This window comes from Chroicocephalus ridibundus, chromosome 7 (genome assembly GCF_963924245.1).
Source record: "Chroicocephalus ridibundus chromosome 7, bChrRid1.1, whole genome shotgun sequence".
NCBI lineage: Eukaryota > Metazoa > Chordata > Aves > Charadriiformes > Laridae > Chroicocephalus > Chroicocephalus ridibundus.
In genome coordinates, this window is record NC_086290.1 from 19,419,603 (window position 1) to 19,436,656 (window position 17,054).

The 17,054-nt window shown below is 36.5% G+C and overlaps 1 protein-coding gene across 9 annotated transcripts in view; it reads left to right on the forward strand.

The window, feature by feature from the left end:
- Window positions 1-17,054, forward strand: part of SLC4A10 (solute carrier family 4 member 10) — a 164,358-nt gene that overhangs the window by 115,680 nt on the left and 31,624 nt on the right. For 7 of the 9 annotated variants that reach the window (XR_010072083.1, XR_010072085.1, XR_010072081.1 and 4 more), the window contains 8 exons: window positions 3,320-3,411; window positions 7,954-8,111; window positions 9,892-9,979; window positions 10,478-10,624; window positions 11,196-11,296; window positions 12,685-12,859; window positions 13,047-13,180; window positions 14,338-14,583. Coding sequence is in view for 4 of the 9 variants with exons in the window: in XM_063342268.1 (XP_063198338.1) it covers window positions 3,320-3,411; window positions 7,954-8,111; window positions 9,892-9,979; window positions 10,478-10,624; window positions 11,196-11,296; window positions 12,685-12,859; window positions 13,047-13,180; window positions 14,338-14,583 (1,141 nt within the window). In the remaining 5 variants the exon portion in view is untranslated. The remainder of the gene's footprint in view (window positions 1-3,319; window positions 3,412-7,953; window positions 8,112-9,891; window positions 9,980-10,477; window positions 10,625-11,195; window positions 11,297-12,684; window positions 12,860-13,046; window positions 13,181-14,337; window positions 14,584-17,054) is intronic. The other 2 variants (XR_010072082.1, XM_063342269.1) reach the window with 1 other exon arrangement.

A 17,054-nucleotide genomic window follows, 5' to 3' on the forward strand; every position in this document is an offset into this window, starting at 1 on the left:
TTTTTGTGGCTTCATAGCTCAGAAGCAGAGGAAGCTACCAAACATGAAAATAACCATGTAGTGTTACAGTCCTGTTCCTAGGGAGAGGGCCACCATAGCACGACATCTACCTGCTCTTGCGTACAAAATGCCCAGGCATTTAACAAACTAAATGTGTGTAGGAGCAAAAATCTCTCCAAAACCCAGTACTTTTTGTCTTACTTTTCTGTTGAAGGGACACACAGAGACCAAGTTCCAGATTTGCACATTTGCATTTTACTGACTGTATTGTTGCATAAGAAACGTGTTCCTGCAGTGTGTTTAAGATGCTCTTTAAAAAACTTTCCCCATGACTATCATGTGAAAAGTGAAATTACCTGTCTTCTCTACCTTGTATTCTTGATTGTTGTTCAACACAGTAAAAAACCCCAAACTTCTTGTTCCAAGATCCAGAAAGCTGTCTTAAGTTACAGAGCTATTTAAACATCTCTTACTGCCTCAAGGTAAAACTTGTGTTCTTTCAGATTACTCCAGCATATGGGTAAATCAAAGTTTGAGGTCTTCCATTGGCACAGAAAAAGAACATATGCTATTCTTATAAACTTCACATACTTACTCGTTGTGGCTTTTATTTCCTACTGTGTATATTTTTACATAATTTTCTCATAAAAGAAAAGTGGACACAACGTTTAAAAGTTAGCCTTTGGACTGTTATGTTAATTGCTTAGAGGCTTTTGACACCTCCAGTTGTGATATTAAAACTTCAGTAGTTATAACAGGTGGTCCATGTTCTGACTCCTTTGTTGGTCAATATTGTTATCTCCCTGGCAGATATCCGTGCGCTCATTTTCTTAAATTTTTGGGTCCAAAAAAAAAAAAAGTATAGATGTAAATCCCCAATTAGCAACCAAAAGATAATGAGCTACTATTTTTGTTGCTTTCCTGTAACATCTTTGTAAAGTAGTATATACCTTAGTATGAATAATTATTACAAGTATTACCCTTTATGTAAATCCTAGAATGTAGATGAATGTCTAAAAGGAAGAAATTAAAAGTGCAGAAGGTCTAATGTTACTAGATTTAAAGTTTTCTAGGAGTAAGGTAGGGCAGAGATTTTCCCTTCCTAGTGAAAGGCTTTTTTGTTGTGTTATTAAAATCTCCAAAATAGTACAGAAATAAAATTTATACATTATTTTTAATAGTTATAATATGACAAGATGATTCCTGTAAAAATAATTCTAAGACTGTTAAATAAACAATAAAGAAAATAATTACAGTGTGAAGTAGTGTATGGCAATACATAGTGTAAAGGTGATGGTGTAACAGTGATGGAACTCTGTTTTTTCTTTAAGGTCTAACTAAGACAACTTGAATGACCATTTATAAGCATCTTGCATATTTAATAATTTCTAGCTTCCAGTTTGCAAAAGTTGTCTCTTGTGACATTTAGGAATTAATATTGTTTTTACATGTGGACTCCTTTAAGTTACATTAATATGTTGTTTTCTGAAATCAGTCCTTTCTTCTTGTTATATGTAAATTCTAACCCTGACTTATTTTTGTCTACTTGGATAGATTAACATGCTTGTCATGTCTGGTTTTTTGCCATTCTCTGTTTATTTCACTGTAGTGCTGAACAAAAGCCCTAACTTCTATTCTTGTTTTGATCTCCCCCTGTCCTGAATCAGAGAGAGAATATTTACATTTTAAAGATTGATACATTTAATAATAAGATTTCTAGCAATATATTTTAAAACATTCTGTTCCTGTACTTCCTAATCAAATTGAGATCTCTCTGGCTATGCTGCCAGGATGCAGCACAAGAGTCTAAAACCTGTTTTGCGTCATGGGAGATTTGCCTAGTGGAAAGTGAGATGTTGATTTTCATGAAAACCAACCTTTTCCTTCAGTAAATGTTTCAACTGGGAATTCATGACCAGACTTAGGGATACTGTAGTGCTCAGCTGTGACAGAAGCTGGATACTTCAGTATTTTGGCAATGACCGAGATACTCTTGAAAGTCTCCTGTCCTGTTCAGACTGGATCCTGTGAAGCGCTCTGTTTCGTGGCTGTGGCTGAGGACGTGCTTGGCCTGCAAGCGTGTGTAACAGCCGTGTGAGGGGACACGCCGTGGCTTTTTGAATGGCCCAGACAATGTGCCTAGCCTGGGACTTTCTGACTGTCTTCATCTTCAAGTATCATGAACATATGGTCTTTGTTACTGTGCAAATTTAGGTTGATTTTCACCAGAACCAATGTTTTCACATCATCATTTCTCAGTCATATGAGAGACTTTATTTGCTATGGAAACAAATATATGCTGGGCACGAGATGCTGACTCTGGGCCAGTTGGACTCTGTAGTTATTCCTGGGTATGTGTTAGGGCAGTAAGAGATAGTTGGCTCATATATTTGGTACTCTTTCTTGTACTTTGTTGTGGTGTTCAGAGCTGCGCGCGGCTCCTGCCATGCTAGGGAGGGAGGAAGAGTGAAGGCAAGCAGGGAGCAGCCCATCACCCTGTGGGGCTTGCATGCTGCCCTGTTCCAGCCCCACACCCTCTGGCCGTGCACAGGGGCAATGCTGGCATTAAGTAAAAAATATGCTTTATGAGACATATACTTGTTACTTAATCCTGTTTTTCCTCTTGAGCTTTTGTTGGCAAAATTTTGTTGATCACAAGGCTTACTGTTTGCTTACATGAGACTGAGGCCTGTTTAAACACTTCTTCTCATCTTAAGACATTTTTAAAACTTCTATAAAATACTTTTACTAAATCCTCACTGGAATTTTTTGAAAATGTGTTTGTTGAAACATTTGTTTTATACATGTCAATAATCACATTGTTCAATGCTGAGTTTTTAAATCATCTTAATTTCCAATACATCTATTTTTATAGCAGCCTGCTTTTACGCTTGGTTTTGTAGTTGTTATAGTCAGGACATGTTTTATTCAGGGAGGAGTATTCTTGTAGACAGACATTGCTCAGAATTGGCAGCTCCTCAAATTAATTACAAAAACTATATGAATGCAGGACATTCCTCAAATGTAATATCATAAAAATCATAAGCTTTAATTAGCATAGAAAGTTTGTCTTCCAATATTCAAGAGTATCTTTTACATTTTCTAAATTGTGTTCTCCCATTCCTAACTGCACATGATAAATGTTCTGTCTTTTGAGAATATGTTATTCTAAATAAGACTTTAATTAAAATGCCATGTTCGAATGCTTTATATACATTTGATATGAAATGTACCGAGTTCTTTAACAACTATTTCATTAGATGTTACTTTGTTTATAGAGGTAATTGTTAGTATTCTGTAATAATGGTACTTTTTTTAGCAGGTCAGATTGTTTCCCCACAGTCTGCTCCAGCCTGTATTGAAAACAAAAATGATGTGAGCAGAGAAAATAGCACTGTTGACTTCAGCAAGGTAAGTGTTCGCTGACGGTGAAGATAGCTTTATGACTACCAAATACATCTTTTAAATTAAATAAAATGAATCCATGTGAATCAGGAAAAGCAAGTGCAAATTTTACTTCAGCATTAAAGTTTCATGTGCACTGCAACATAGTTTGTATATAACAAAAAAGAATTTTTTTTATTGCTAAAAATTGAAATTAAAATTTAAAAATGAAACTAAAATTTATTACTAAATTACTGGTAAAAGGAAATCAGAGTTTAGGAACAGAGATAAATTTATTGCCTGAAAATATCATAAGTGTATATCTGTAAGGGGAATTTTTAAAAATTAACAGAAAATTATCTAAGTAGGAAAGTAATTCAGAATTCTTAAAATTCAGATTTACCTCTCAGATTTTTACTTTTTGTAGAAGTAATGCATGAACGCTTTTTATAACCTGAACTCGTGGATTCCAGATGTCTCAAACAGAATGTGTTTCTGTAAACCTATAACTTAATTCTTTTGGCAAGCCAAGATATTTCAGTACACTTCACAAAAGATGTTAACTGTTCAGTAGTGGAGATTGCAATGACAGTTCAATGTTAGATAGCAAAGAAAAGCAAACAGCCTCTCAGCTTTAATGTAAAGGAGAATCCTAATTTGTTTAAGAAGTCTGTATGTACCTAAAACAAACTGTCACGGTAGATACAGATGACAGACCTGACAGGGGTAGATGACTTCAGCTGACACGTTAATACAACAAAGGTTGAGTAAGCGAAGAAAGGTGATTTAAACCAAAATTCTAAAGAACAGCACTTTGAGTCTGTTGAATCTTAATGTTAGTGCAGCTGAGCTAAAAGTACAGTTATGTGATTGCTCCATCTGGTGCCAGACTTATTTCCTAGCAGCAGTAGCTATTTTCACCATTTGAATTCTTGACGGAACATGCCAGACTAGGAATGGTGTATGGCTGAAATAAAGACGGGAAACAGATCTTTTTGTCAAAGACAGTGAGAAGAAAGGAGGCTGGCTGGTGATGTATTATGGACCACATTTCTACAGAGGTAGCAAGGAAATCTATAAACAGTGACAAGTTCTTAAAAATTTTATGCTAATACTTTAAAAATATTTAAAACCAAAATTATAATGCTTTAAAAAGTCAAGTATGATTTTGGTTTCCTGATACTTACATTAAAAGCGTTAACTAAAACTAATTGTTTTGGCAGGTTTTGTAATAACAAGATGTAAAATTTTGTAAAGGATATCAAATAGAAATAAAGCTGTCTATTCAAAATTAAGCTGTGCAGAGGTGAAGCTCATAACAATCCAAAGGGAACGACAAGACATCCAGTAGTGCTTTTCTTGTATGTTTTCCCAATTGCTTTAAGTGCTGTAGGATCAAAATCCCAGTCTGTTATCTAGCTGCAATGATATTCGTATTAAACAAGAGTGGAGGCTGTGTCGTTTGATCCTTCACTCACTATCTTTGTAGTGCTGCAGCTTTGCTGATCAAAAGAGCTGTTCCTATTTAAACTGGCCTGAGAGGAGATTGACATGTCATCTTTTGGCTAGCCTCAGCAGTGTTAGATACCAACAAGGGTGTCAGGAATATGAAAGGAACAACTTTTGTTTGCAGGAATGAAGTAACAGTAAAGGATTGTAATCTAAATACCTTTTTTGACTGCCTTTAAATAGATCCATTTATCCTTTTGAAGATGCATAAGTAAAGTACAATTTCCCCTTGAAATGTGCTATTGCAATAACTCCCAACGGTTATAATTGGAATTATATGCACAGATTGAGAGGAAAGTAGAGCAGTGCACTAATTTTCTCTTGAGTATTGTGATTTCTTGCTCTAATTTTATTCCACATATTAATTTCATTTATCTTCTGCAAAAAAGCACCTTTGACTACCTCGCATATTCTCTGCTTGCTAATCTGTCTCCCTTGGGCTACTTCTAATATTCCAAATTTTGGAGTTGATTCAAGAAGTTGACTTAATCTGAATACAGCACTGAGGCTGTGTTGATTGTATTGGTATCTACTTAACGAATGATGTGAGACATGGCACTACAAGCTGTCTTTAATGTTACTTTAGTAGCACAGAGAGGAAGACATAGTTTCTGATATTTGTGCTTGTAAATGTTGTCACTTCTCTTCCTCTGGGGACACCATGAGGACTTTGTATTCCCAGGGTGATGTGGAGGTGATCTGTCACAGCACCACTTTATCCTGTCTCTGAGCGGGATGGGGATGGCAGTTCAACAACTGCACTTGGCTTCTCTCTGTTTCTTATGCCAGAGGCTGAAGGGAACCCTAGTTGTCCTGAAATACAAAATGCACAAAGAGACTGCACCCGTGTCCCTTCTCATGGCAACATTCCTATGCTCCACATGGACCACGGTATTTCTGTATCAAACCCTGGTCCCATACTGGTGGAGTTTGGTCTTTCAAATACCATGTGAAATAATTGACTTGCTTTTGAATAGTGGTTGGCCCTGCTTATAAATAAATTTGATTACTGTGTGTCAGGGCTTTCCCAAGAAATGATGTTGGGTATTTTCTGTTTGTCTTATGTCAATTTATGTTTGGTTCTGGGGGAGGCCCTCACTGCCATTTTCAGTCCTTGATTGTCCTGAAGGGGAATGGCCTTCACATTATTTAGTCTTATGTTTAATCAGAGCTTGCTGATACTATTTAGTGCCAGGTCACGAATGTTGCTCAGGTTAGGGTGCAGAGTAAGATGCACGTGAGGTCTATCTAGCTGAAGACCTCTTGTGATAAGAGATGTATGATGGACAGGTTAGATGAAGCATTTGAAGGATGTAGCTTTTGCCATTGCCCCAGACTCACTCCAGAGCCACCTCTGCTCTCGTTATGTAATGGAAGCAACACCCAGGGTTCAGGTGTATTTTCCCAGTTGGATGCTTCTCTGCCAAGTACTTTCCTTTTGACTGGGGTTCTGTTCACTACCTAAAGATTTCAGAATCTCAAGCTGATAAATAGTACAGGAAACATATCTGGAAGTACTTTCTGGTAGACAGGAGACTGAATGTTTATTTCAGATTTGAAACTTGATCCTGTGATCTGTATATTTAGGACCTTAAGGTGACAAGTGTATTACGTTGTACATGAGACGTTATTTATTAAATGTTAAATCCATTCACAAGGTAAAATTGGTACAGAATGCACACTGCTACATGCCTGAAAGACCACTTCCTTTCTGTCAACTGTAAATGACCTATGACATCAGAATTCAGTGCAGAGTAAATCTGTTTGGGTTTTGTATTTAACCCTGAAGAGTTGTTTTATGATTTGAGTGGGGAATAGAATTTACCTCACTGATACTTTACCTTGAAAAAGTCCTTGGACTCCAACCTTCCACGTTGATTCGATGCTTGTTTAACTTCCTGAGGTGTTTGGTTGTCATTCTAGATTAGCTTAGGGTAGCATTAGGCATCTCTCTGTGATCTAAGGGAAAGAAGATTTCATTACACAGGCAACTGTGTTATATCTGAATTCTGATTTAGTGCCAGAGCCATTTGCAAGAAAACAATTTTCTAAATATTACCAAAAACTATGCAAACTAGTGCTGACAGATGGCTGTAAGATAGACATTAAAATGGTCCACTTTAACAGTTTATATTGGATTTGGTTGCTGTTGTTGTGTTTAGATTAATAAAAGGAAAGCAAATGACAAAATTCATGCATTTTGAGATGTAGATAATACTGGTGCATAATGAAATCAAACATACATTATATACTCTATTACTCCATGTCAATCTTTGTTACAGAGTAAACTCTAGACTGATACTGAGGAAATAAATACAAATGAACACATTCCTTGGCAAATACCGTGAGCTTATATAGCAGTGCCATGATGAAGCTGTTTCTCTACCTTTTCCTACCTTCCCATAAAAGTCAATGTCACTGCCTTAAAACTCTGAAGTTTTTGTTCTGCTTTGCTCTTTCGGTTTACTCTTGAGACAATTGTGGTCATAGGTTATTTTCTGTCATTTTCAGCAGAAAGACAACTGTCTTCCATTAAATCCAAAAGCAAAATTACATCTCACTTAAAGTAGTAGAAGGAAAATTACATGTAGTGCAACTTGTTCTTCTAATTGAGATTATTGTACAGCAACTATGAATTCATGATTTGCAGAATTGTTAATTATGGAAAAATAAGGTGTCTTCATTTCTTCTACTGTTATGACTTATTCATTCTGTTATGAATTATTGATGCTGTTATTATTATTGATAAAATTTACTAATAGGAAATTATTACTCTATTCTTAACAAGATTATGAATGTGGTTGTTGTCTTTATAAATTAATTCTGCAGTACTTTAACCATGTTTCTGAGAAAAATTAGTCAAATAGTGAAAGAGGAGTTGTTTGGTTTTGAGAAACATTTTTATTTTAAAAAAAATTATTCAACAGACAAGAATAGTAGAAACTGTATAATTGAAATAACTAAGATTATAGTGCAATGAACAGAAAGCCTCTGTCAACATAACAGGGAAAAAATCCCCACAAATAGCTTTTAGATTGCAATTTAATATACCTTTCCCAGGTTGACCTACACTTCATGAAAAAGATACCACCTGGAGCTGAAGCGTCGAACATCTTAGTTGGTGAACTGGAGTTCCTGGACCGTGCGGTTGTTGCTTTTGTTAGGTTATCTCCTGCAGTGCTGCTTACGGGACTAGCTGAAGTTCCAATTCCAACAAGGTACAGTTGGATTTATTTCTCTTCTTGTTTTTCTGAGTACCTTGTGGGGGCAGGGTGGTGTGACTTTCAACTTTGTCATTTATTGAGTTTGGTTCTTTCTTTAACAAAGACATCTCTTAGAGACATCTTTCCATTCATCCTTTAAATGATGTGTGGGTATATTAAGAAACATGCCATTTGTGTGTGCAGATAATCATTCTTTGGAGAAGGAGAAATGATAGCTTGTTAGGTTACAACACAGTTTATTCTATTCAAACTTGTAATACTGCAGATGACATACTAAGGTGAAATATTCAGCTGCTTAGAACATTTCATCTAGAACTGAAAATACTTGTGTGATACTGCATAATTATGTCCAGAAGAAAAAAATGAAGAAGGAATTGAGTAAAGGGCAAAACCTAACTATATTATTTGAATGACTAGGGATAGCGAAAGGATGAAGAACACGCTGTAAATATCATGCTTCTCTGAAAGTTACTTTGCAGATATTTGCATGGTAGGAAATGTGACTTTTAACCATAAATTTTTATTAGAGTCATTTTTTCTAAGGTGAAACTTTGTCTGATGAAGTACTTCGGTTCTGTGAACAAATTGCGAGGAATTTTTAGAAAGTGTTTAAAATAGACTTCGTAGTCAAATAGAAAGCATTTAAATAGATCTGCAGATTCGTAGTTTCCTGCTGGGGTTGATTCAGATCAAAACTCCAAAGTGATTCTCCCATATCTGAGTTCATTGAGTTAACTGTTATTGCAGTCTCTCACCTTTTTTTTGGTATTTGTGCATATGTTTGTACACAGATTCTGTCTCTCTCTCTGCCCTTCCCTCTTTTAGTTTCTACAGAAGTAGAGTTCTGACAGAAGGCAGTAGTGTATTCCAGTTGTTTGTGACACTCAGGAGGAGTGTTATGTGATGAATTGCAGTGCTGGGACTCAGATCTGTGCACCTAGTCAGATAAACAGTATAACATTTTCTTTAAGTTGTAGTTACTTTGGATATGACTTTTTTGTCTTTTCTAATTTTTGCATGTGTATAAAGGACATTGAGGGACTGAGCTGGCTTTAAAAAAACACTTCTGAAGCCTTTGCTCTTAACCTCCCCCGACTTCCAACAAAAAAAAGCACCAAAAGAAAAAGTTTTCGTGATTTTTGGCCAAAAGAAAATTAAATAATTAAAAGTTAAGACAATTAAGAATTTACGCAAAAATGTTTATTTTAGAAGACTTTAAGAATGTTAACAAAAAATTGTGTTTTGCATTTTAGCAAAACCAAAAACTTCAATTATTTAATTTGAACCTGTCCTCTGCATTTTATAGAACCTTACTAGCCCCAAGCCTAGATTAGAGGCTGTCTAGAACCTCAGTGGGAGTAAGAACGATTTAAAAATTATTTTTATTCAGGGATACTTTCACTTCCCCAATATTGCAATAAGACTACTACCATAAAATAGTTGATTTTGTTGAATTAACAGAATTAAGTAAATTAATGTGTTCTGTACATAGATTGCAATTGCATATATTTATTATATAATATAAGGTTTGTTATGTAAGGAGGTTTTGATAGTTTCAATCAAGTCTGACTGTGAAGCTTATTTTTGGAAGTTATTTTTTTTAACCAGAGCTTCATGTTTAAATTCATGTGTGAGGATCTTGAAGGAGATTATATATAATATTTGTCTTGGAGGTTCTTCTAGTCCAATTTTTAAATAAGTTTTTTCTGTAGTATGTATAATTATTTTCAATCATCTACCATTGACAATTTATTTATTTATCTTCTATTTACAGATTTTTGTTTATTCTTCTTGGACCTTTGGGTAAAGGGCAACAATACCATGAGATTGGAAGATCAATTGCAACACTAATGACAGATGAGGTATTTTTATTTATGGCTTGGTTTTAGTCATTTTGTACTGACTGTAGACGTGTAATAGGGAATCTCCAGTGTGGAATTGTTCAGATGAGATGTGGCTAATCACTCTGATCATGCACAAATAGCATTCTAGTTCATTTCATGATCCTGTAACAGCCCAGGTTATGCTACCATAAGGAGATAACAAAATAAGAAACAATATTCACATGCAAGGATATCTTCACTGAGAAGATTCCATTTTAGACAGTTACGTTCCTGTGGAATTGATTGTGTTTTAAGCTGTAAAATCTCTAGAATGTTTAGCACACATAAGGATGTTTTCCGTAGCACCTGGAACTTGTTTGAAAACTACGTACCAGAGATGCTAATCGGTTGAAGCTGAGATTGTTTGTTTGGTGGGAACTGCATGAAGTGCATTCTGTTTCGGAGAAAAGGGGCTGTTGTGAAAAATAAGAGTACTCCTTTCTCTATCTCATTTTCCTCCCGCATACGCTTCTCCAGGTGTTCCATGATGTTGCTTACAAAGCAAAAGACCGCAATGACTTAGTGTCCGGCATCGATGAGTTTCTTGATCAGGTTACTGTTCTCCCTCCTGGAGAGTGGGACCCAACAATTCGAATAGAACCACCTAAAAATGTTCCCTCTCAGGTTTGTACGCTGTAAAATTCAAACTTTTTTAAACGTTGTGATGAATTTTTGCTAGGTAGAATTAAGTCTCGTTAATTTAGCATTTAGCAGAGTCACTATAGAGACATTTTGCATTCTCTTTTTTTTTTTTTTAAGAGAACCCTTGTCTTGCAAGCATACAGTATAGTGATGACGTTTCTTGTAGTTCAGTACTAGTTCTCTCCTGAATAAAGACAGATAGTTATAGCTAAAGATTTTAAATTCAGGGGTAATTGGTCATAAGCATCTTAGATTATTCTGAACAGACATGGTTTGCTTTTGTTCTAAGCGTATTGCAAGAATTGATCAAAGCAGCCTGGCTTGCTACTCTTACACAGGATTTTCTGTGATAATTTCTTTACATTTCTTAGACCACAATTCATTCTACTATTTTCTGTTATAGAACTCCTCTACAGCTTATGAAGAGGTTACATTGATGAATCTTACAATAAATTTTACATGTTTAGTCTTTCAGCTCTCAAAGCCCGTTTCCTCTGCTAAAATTATGTTTTGGTTGCTAAGACCCATGAGAAGTATTTTTTCCTTCTGGTAGGAGAAGCGTAAGATCCCAGGAGTGCCAAATGGGACTGCAGCCCATGGGGACGCAGAACATTCTGGAGGACACTCTGGACCAGAACTGCAACGCACTGGAAAGTTAGTGAAAACATATGCAAATTTAAGTGTTCTTAGTGATGCCCTTCCGAGGGAATCATAATGGTCTGGTTCTCTCTCAAATGACTGGCTTGGCATATGATTTCTTTCAGGCATTTTTCCTGATTTGCATACCATAGCTGAAAAGGACAATACCTGCTAATTTCCAGAGAGGGGGAGAGGGCAAGAAGATTTGAGTTTTCACATTGTATTTATTGCAAGCTCCTTTCTCTATTATTTATAAAAGTCAGACCTCTGTTAAACTTGACTAACATTTCTTATTTTTGTACAGCATGAAGGAAAAGTTGGGAATAGTCTTGTGCCATATATTATGAATGGTTACAACTATTTTGTAGTTGAAGTTCCTGGGTTATGCAGCTCTAGCATTTTTTTTTTTACCTCAGTTAGCCATGATATCTCCTGGTACATGAAGCTATGATTACCACGGTGGCTGCAATATAGACACGTTGGAAGGAAAAATTTGCCCTAAGGAATACTTATGCTCTCTTGCCTAATATGGTGTGATGTAAGTGCATCAGCCGTCAGTGGTTGCCTTAGTGCAGTGTAGTCGTGCGATAGACTTTTCTTTTACCTTGCTGCCTCTTGATATTTAAATATCATTCCTACCTGTATAAGGCTAAAGATTCGGCTGCAGTGTTGGTGTACACAGTAGGGAAGAGGAGATGGTGGTCATCTGGCTGTAAGCCATTCTTTCACTCATGAACCTGGTAATTGACAGCTCAAAGGATCGTCCTGATATTTAGGAGATGGTGGCACTTTGTCTTCCTCTTTAGCCCAGCAGCATCCAATACGTTGGGTGCCTGTGACAGAGAGAGCATTGTGGGGATATTTACTTTAACTGTAAGGGAGCATCTGTTCCTAAATATTTGATTATACTTAGCGTAGTGTAAATGACAAAAGATGACAGTTCTTGTCCTTGGAAAACTGTGGCCTACTTTCAGTTCTTTCATCAGGTGTATTTAGGAACAGGTTCTCAAATAAAGAATGTGAAGCTCTATATGTAGATGTGCAGGCAAATGGACACTGTGGTAGCTCTCTGATTAAACAAATGCAAAGAATTATTTCACATAATAAATAATAGAGTTTAATGTGTGGGAGCTAACACCTGTTCAGAAGTTTTGGGTCTGGATGATTAGATGAAGATTTTATAGAAGAAACATGCTAATTGGTTTGTTTTAAAAACACAATTTCCTGATTAAAGTTATCAGAACAGGGTTTCCAGAAACTTTTTTCTGGGAAGGATGAATTGTACAAGTATGCATCATTTGATCACGGAACAATAACTCCTCTGCAGTATATTTAAAGCAATACTATGGAAGAAAGTTTGGTATGCCTTTTTCATTAATTTGGTATCTTGTATTTTTTTTTAGATTTTTTGGAGGATTGATTTTAGATATAAAAAGAAAAGCTCCCTTCTTCTGGAGTGACTTCAGGGATGCTCTCAGTCTGCAGTGTCTGGCATCATTTTTGTTTCTCTACTGTGCTTGCATGTCTCCTGTCATCACATTTGGTGGTCTGCTGGGAGAAGCAACTGAAGGTCGTATAGTATGTGTTAAATCTGAACTTTTAAAACAAACTTACATTCCTAGGTTTGTGGTTAGTATTTTCTTACTGTTGCATGAATCACCTTCAAATACTGGTTGTTTTGGTGTTTAGAAGGCTACAGACTAAGACGTTGTAAAAAAGAACCTGTTTGAAAATTTATGGACACTTCTCTCTGTATCATATTCAGAGTGCAATAGAATCGCTGTTTGGAGCATCCATGACTGGAATTGCCTACTCTCTCTTTGGTGGACAGCCTCTCACTATACTTGGCAGCACCGGACCAGTTTTAGTATTTGAGAAGATCTTATTCAAATTTTGCAAGTAAGTAAAGATCATGATGTGCGTCATCCCTTGGGTATTGTTAGGTAAAAGTAGAGACACTGATCCCAAAGTTCCAAGATCTGCAGAATAAGATCAACACTCTGTTTTGGAGTGCACTGCTTAAGTTTCAAAGTGTGAATATCATGCAGTGACTGAGACAAGTGAACTGGTGGTAATGCAGAAAGGTTGGTGGGAATTTTATTGTTGTTTTTTATTTGTTTGTTTGTTTGTTGAAAAAAGCTGTTTTGAAGGGAACGAAAGCTTCAGGATGTTGGGGTTTTTTAATTGTATCATTTTCTACTCTGAAACAATACATTTAAATCAGTCGTTTATCTCATTCCTAACTCACGTGAAAGGTGTTACCTCTCACCCAGAAAGTAAGTGCAGTGGCAGTGGTGCCACCTTGCAATAATCACAAATATAGACCCTGCCCCTTCCTCCCCCTGAACAGAGAAGGGCTGAAGCGTCATGCCAGAACAGCATATCCCCACATTTATGTTAATGTACTGTACATGGCATACCTCTGCCACAGCGTGGGTAAAAATAGTATCTGCATCTTTGCAACCATCATGCTTCTCTGTGATCCTCTCTGCTTTTCTGCCTCATTGCTGTGACAGAGACTTCTGCAACAAGACTTCCTGAACCTCCTGAACAACACAGAGTAGGAGACCCCTCTTAGCACCCCAGAAACTCTTTATTACCTTCAGGTAGACCTTTCAGTTCTCTGTGCTAATGTCACCCAACGTGCTTGGAGCAATATTATCATATGCGATAAGCATACAGGATTTTGATGAAAGTTGTTACTATTGCTACTCATGCAGCTTAAGAAGAAATTGGCAGGTGTTGGCTGTTCACAGGGCAGGCTATGGGATAAGAAGTGGGTGGACCTTATACACTTAATGTCTGTGACTACTCTCAAAGCAGCTCGCTCACTTTAGTAGAGATAGAGCTCTTTCTGCCCTGTTGATTGGGAGGAGAGCTCAGGTCAAGAGGTGACTTGACAGTATCTTCAGTTCACAATAGGTAGGTCATTTCTGATTCAGACTGTCCCCAGAATTGGACATGCGTAGGCAAAGGAAAATTTGGAGCTGCCTCTTCTCCATTTACTATGGCTGGACAAAAGATAAACTGCGTTCAATTTTTTTTCTTTTTTGTAGAGAGTATGGGTTGTCGTACCTTTCTCTGAGAGCTAGCATTGGACTGTGGACTGCAATCCTGTGCATCATCCTTGTTGCAACTGATGCAAGCTCCCTAGTCTGCTACATTACCCGGTTTACTGAAGAAGCTTTTGCTTCTCTTATCTGCATCATTTTCATTTATGAGGCCTTAGAGAAGCTGTTTCATCTCAGTGAGACATATCCAATCAACATGCATAATGATTTGGATCTGCTGACCAAGTACTCGTAAGTAAGATTTCTTCTGTTAACACAGGGGTTTTGGTTCGTAGGTTATGTTTTCTCTGTGAAGAATGCAAACCAGTGTGCAGCAGAAGTTTGCAGTAGTTGCAGACTTAACATGTGGAAGCTATTTGAATTAGGCATGATGCTGGCATATGGAAGTAGTAGTTACTGGAGGTATGCATACAAGCAGTGAACATTTACTTAAGATAAGTAAAAAATATCTTGACTTGGAGTTTGGAAAAGCTTACACACACGCAACTTGGTAGTCCTAGAATAAAAAGCAGGACTTGGAGGAACCTCAGCTTTAGGTCTTTATACACATTTTTATTTAATGAGGTGTAACTCAGGGATCTCTTACTATAACCTTGTACTGATGATTTATAATGTTTTCTTGAGTGTTCAGACAACATTTTTATATCATATTTATCTGTATGGGTTTTTTTTCCAAATTGAAATATTGACCTATCTAAAAAGGATATAATTTGATGTACCTCCTTTATTTTAACTTCTCTGGCAGTTAAGGTTCAAGCTCCAAGAACTGAAGTGGGTATGGAATTGTTAGGTGCTTCTCAGTGATGATTGATTTTGTCATAATCAATTTGTTCTTAATAACAAGATTTTTAATATGACTCCATTCAAGCAGCTTTACTTTATTGTGGAGCTTTGACAGGTAGTATTCTGCTTGGGGAATAAAAAAGTGAATGGCTTTAATCAATATAATTTCATTTAGCAGTAAAAAATCATAGACTGTTTTCTGTGATACGAGAACAAAAATGTTCTTCTAGTAAAGGACAAGATCCTAGTCTGTCCTGAGGCCAATTAAGCCTGGTCACCTCAGCAACTTAAATGTCATTAAAAAGCATTTTCAGAGAAGATCCCCCTCCAGAAATGTCTTTATTATTTCACTGAACCCGTTTGAACCCTCTGCATGGGCAGGGTGGGGCCCAAAAGGAACAATGTTTGAAGTGTGCCACATCTTCTGTTCACTGGAAAAACAGGAGTGTCTCAACCAAATGTCTCATTTGCATTTTTAAGCTCTGAAAAGCAAACCACAGCAACAGAGAAAACATTTGAGCTTTGTGTACGTTATCACTAGGAAAATAGCAAATCCTGATTCTGAACGTACATTATATACCTTAATACACAGAACAAGTTAAACTGTAGGAACTGTAGTTCTGCTGTGAAATAGTCTCTCATCATGCTGAAAAAATAATATTTCTCTCTAATATTTTAATCAGTAGGCAAAGGAAAATTAATTTGAAGAGAAAGAAATAAACATCAAGAATAGATCACGCATGCAGTTGAGGTTATATCCTGGTCTTATTTAACTTCACGTAATTTCTATGAAGTTGCTATTTTATCCTAAAGAGCCTTATATAGCACAGTGTTTATGGATTTTTTTTTTCCTTTACTACTTCAAAGTAGTTGTCTCAAAGGGAAAAAGAATATGATGTTCTCATACGGTTTTGAAAAACAGATGTTGAAATACTATACAAAGAAAAAATTATTCAGAAACCATTTAGCAGGCGGAGCTGAGATGTTAAAATATGTAATGAAAATCATAAACACAAATAGAAATATGGATTCCTGGGTAGCTGGCTTTATTTGTGGTTAGCTGAATCCTGTGATGTTGCTTGAGATTTCAGAGAAATAGGATTAACAGTCTTGGTTGTATAGGCACATGATGATAGGTATATTTTGTGAAAGTGTTTTATCATCATAGTCTCTATATTTACAAATAAATGTTATTCGTTTTATTTAAAATTTCATTCGTTAATCAGAATCCCAAACTGATTTTTGAAGGGTAGTCTTTACTCACTGACTGCCCTTGGTAACTGTCTTCACTGAACGGAGAATGTGCAGAGCACGCAGAAAGGTAAAAGAGCAGCGATTGTCACCCTCCAGTTACAGCTGTTGACCTGTCCTGCAGTGTTGGAATACCAGCACAACAGTTTTAGATTTTCCAAACACAGTTCCTGAAGGACAGGTGTCATTTAGATGTTTGGAAGAAAGTTTTGACTGCTGCCTGGTGGTTTCAAACGCATAAATAGCTATGAAAATTAACTGATATAATAGTTTTTAATATGGTAGTTAGTTATGGGGCCATCATTTCATACCTATGTTTTCAGTTATTCTCTCACTCTGTAGATAGTAAAAATAAATGGACTTCTGAACTCTTGCACTGCATTTCAGTTCCAGCATTTATGTCGTATCTTCTACTTGCAGCAATATCCTCTTTTTATTGATACCATGTCCATGGCAACTGACCCCACTGATACCAAAATGACTAGCTGTTACACGTAGTTATAGGCAGCATAGTTCTTATGGGATGTGGCTTATATATTTTTAACCTTCTGACTAATTGTTGGAAACAGCAGTATGCATATTGTTTATCTTGTAAGAGCACATCTGCCAATTCCAAGGGTCTGCGCCCTGAACACAGCAAAGCGGTAATTCCAGCCTCTTCTGTCCTC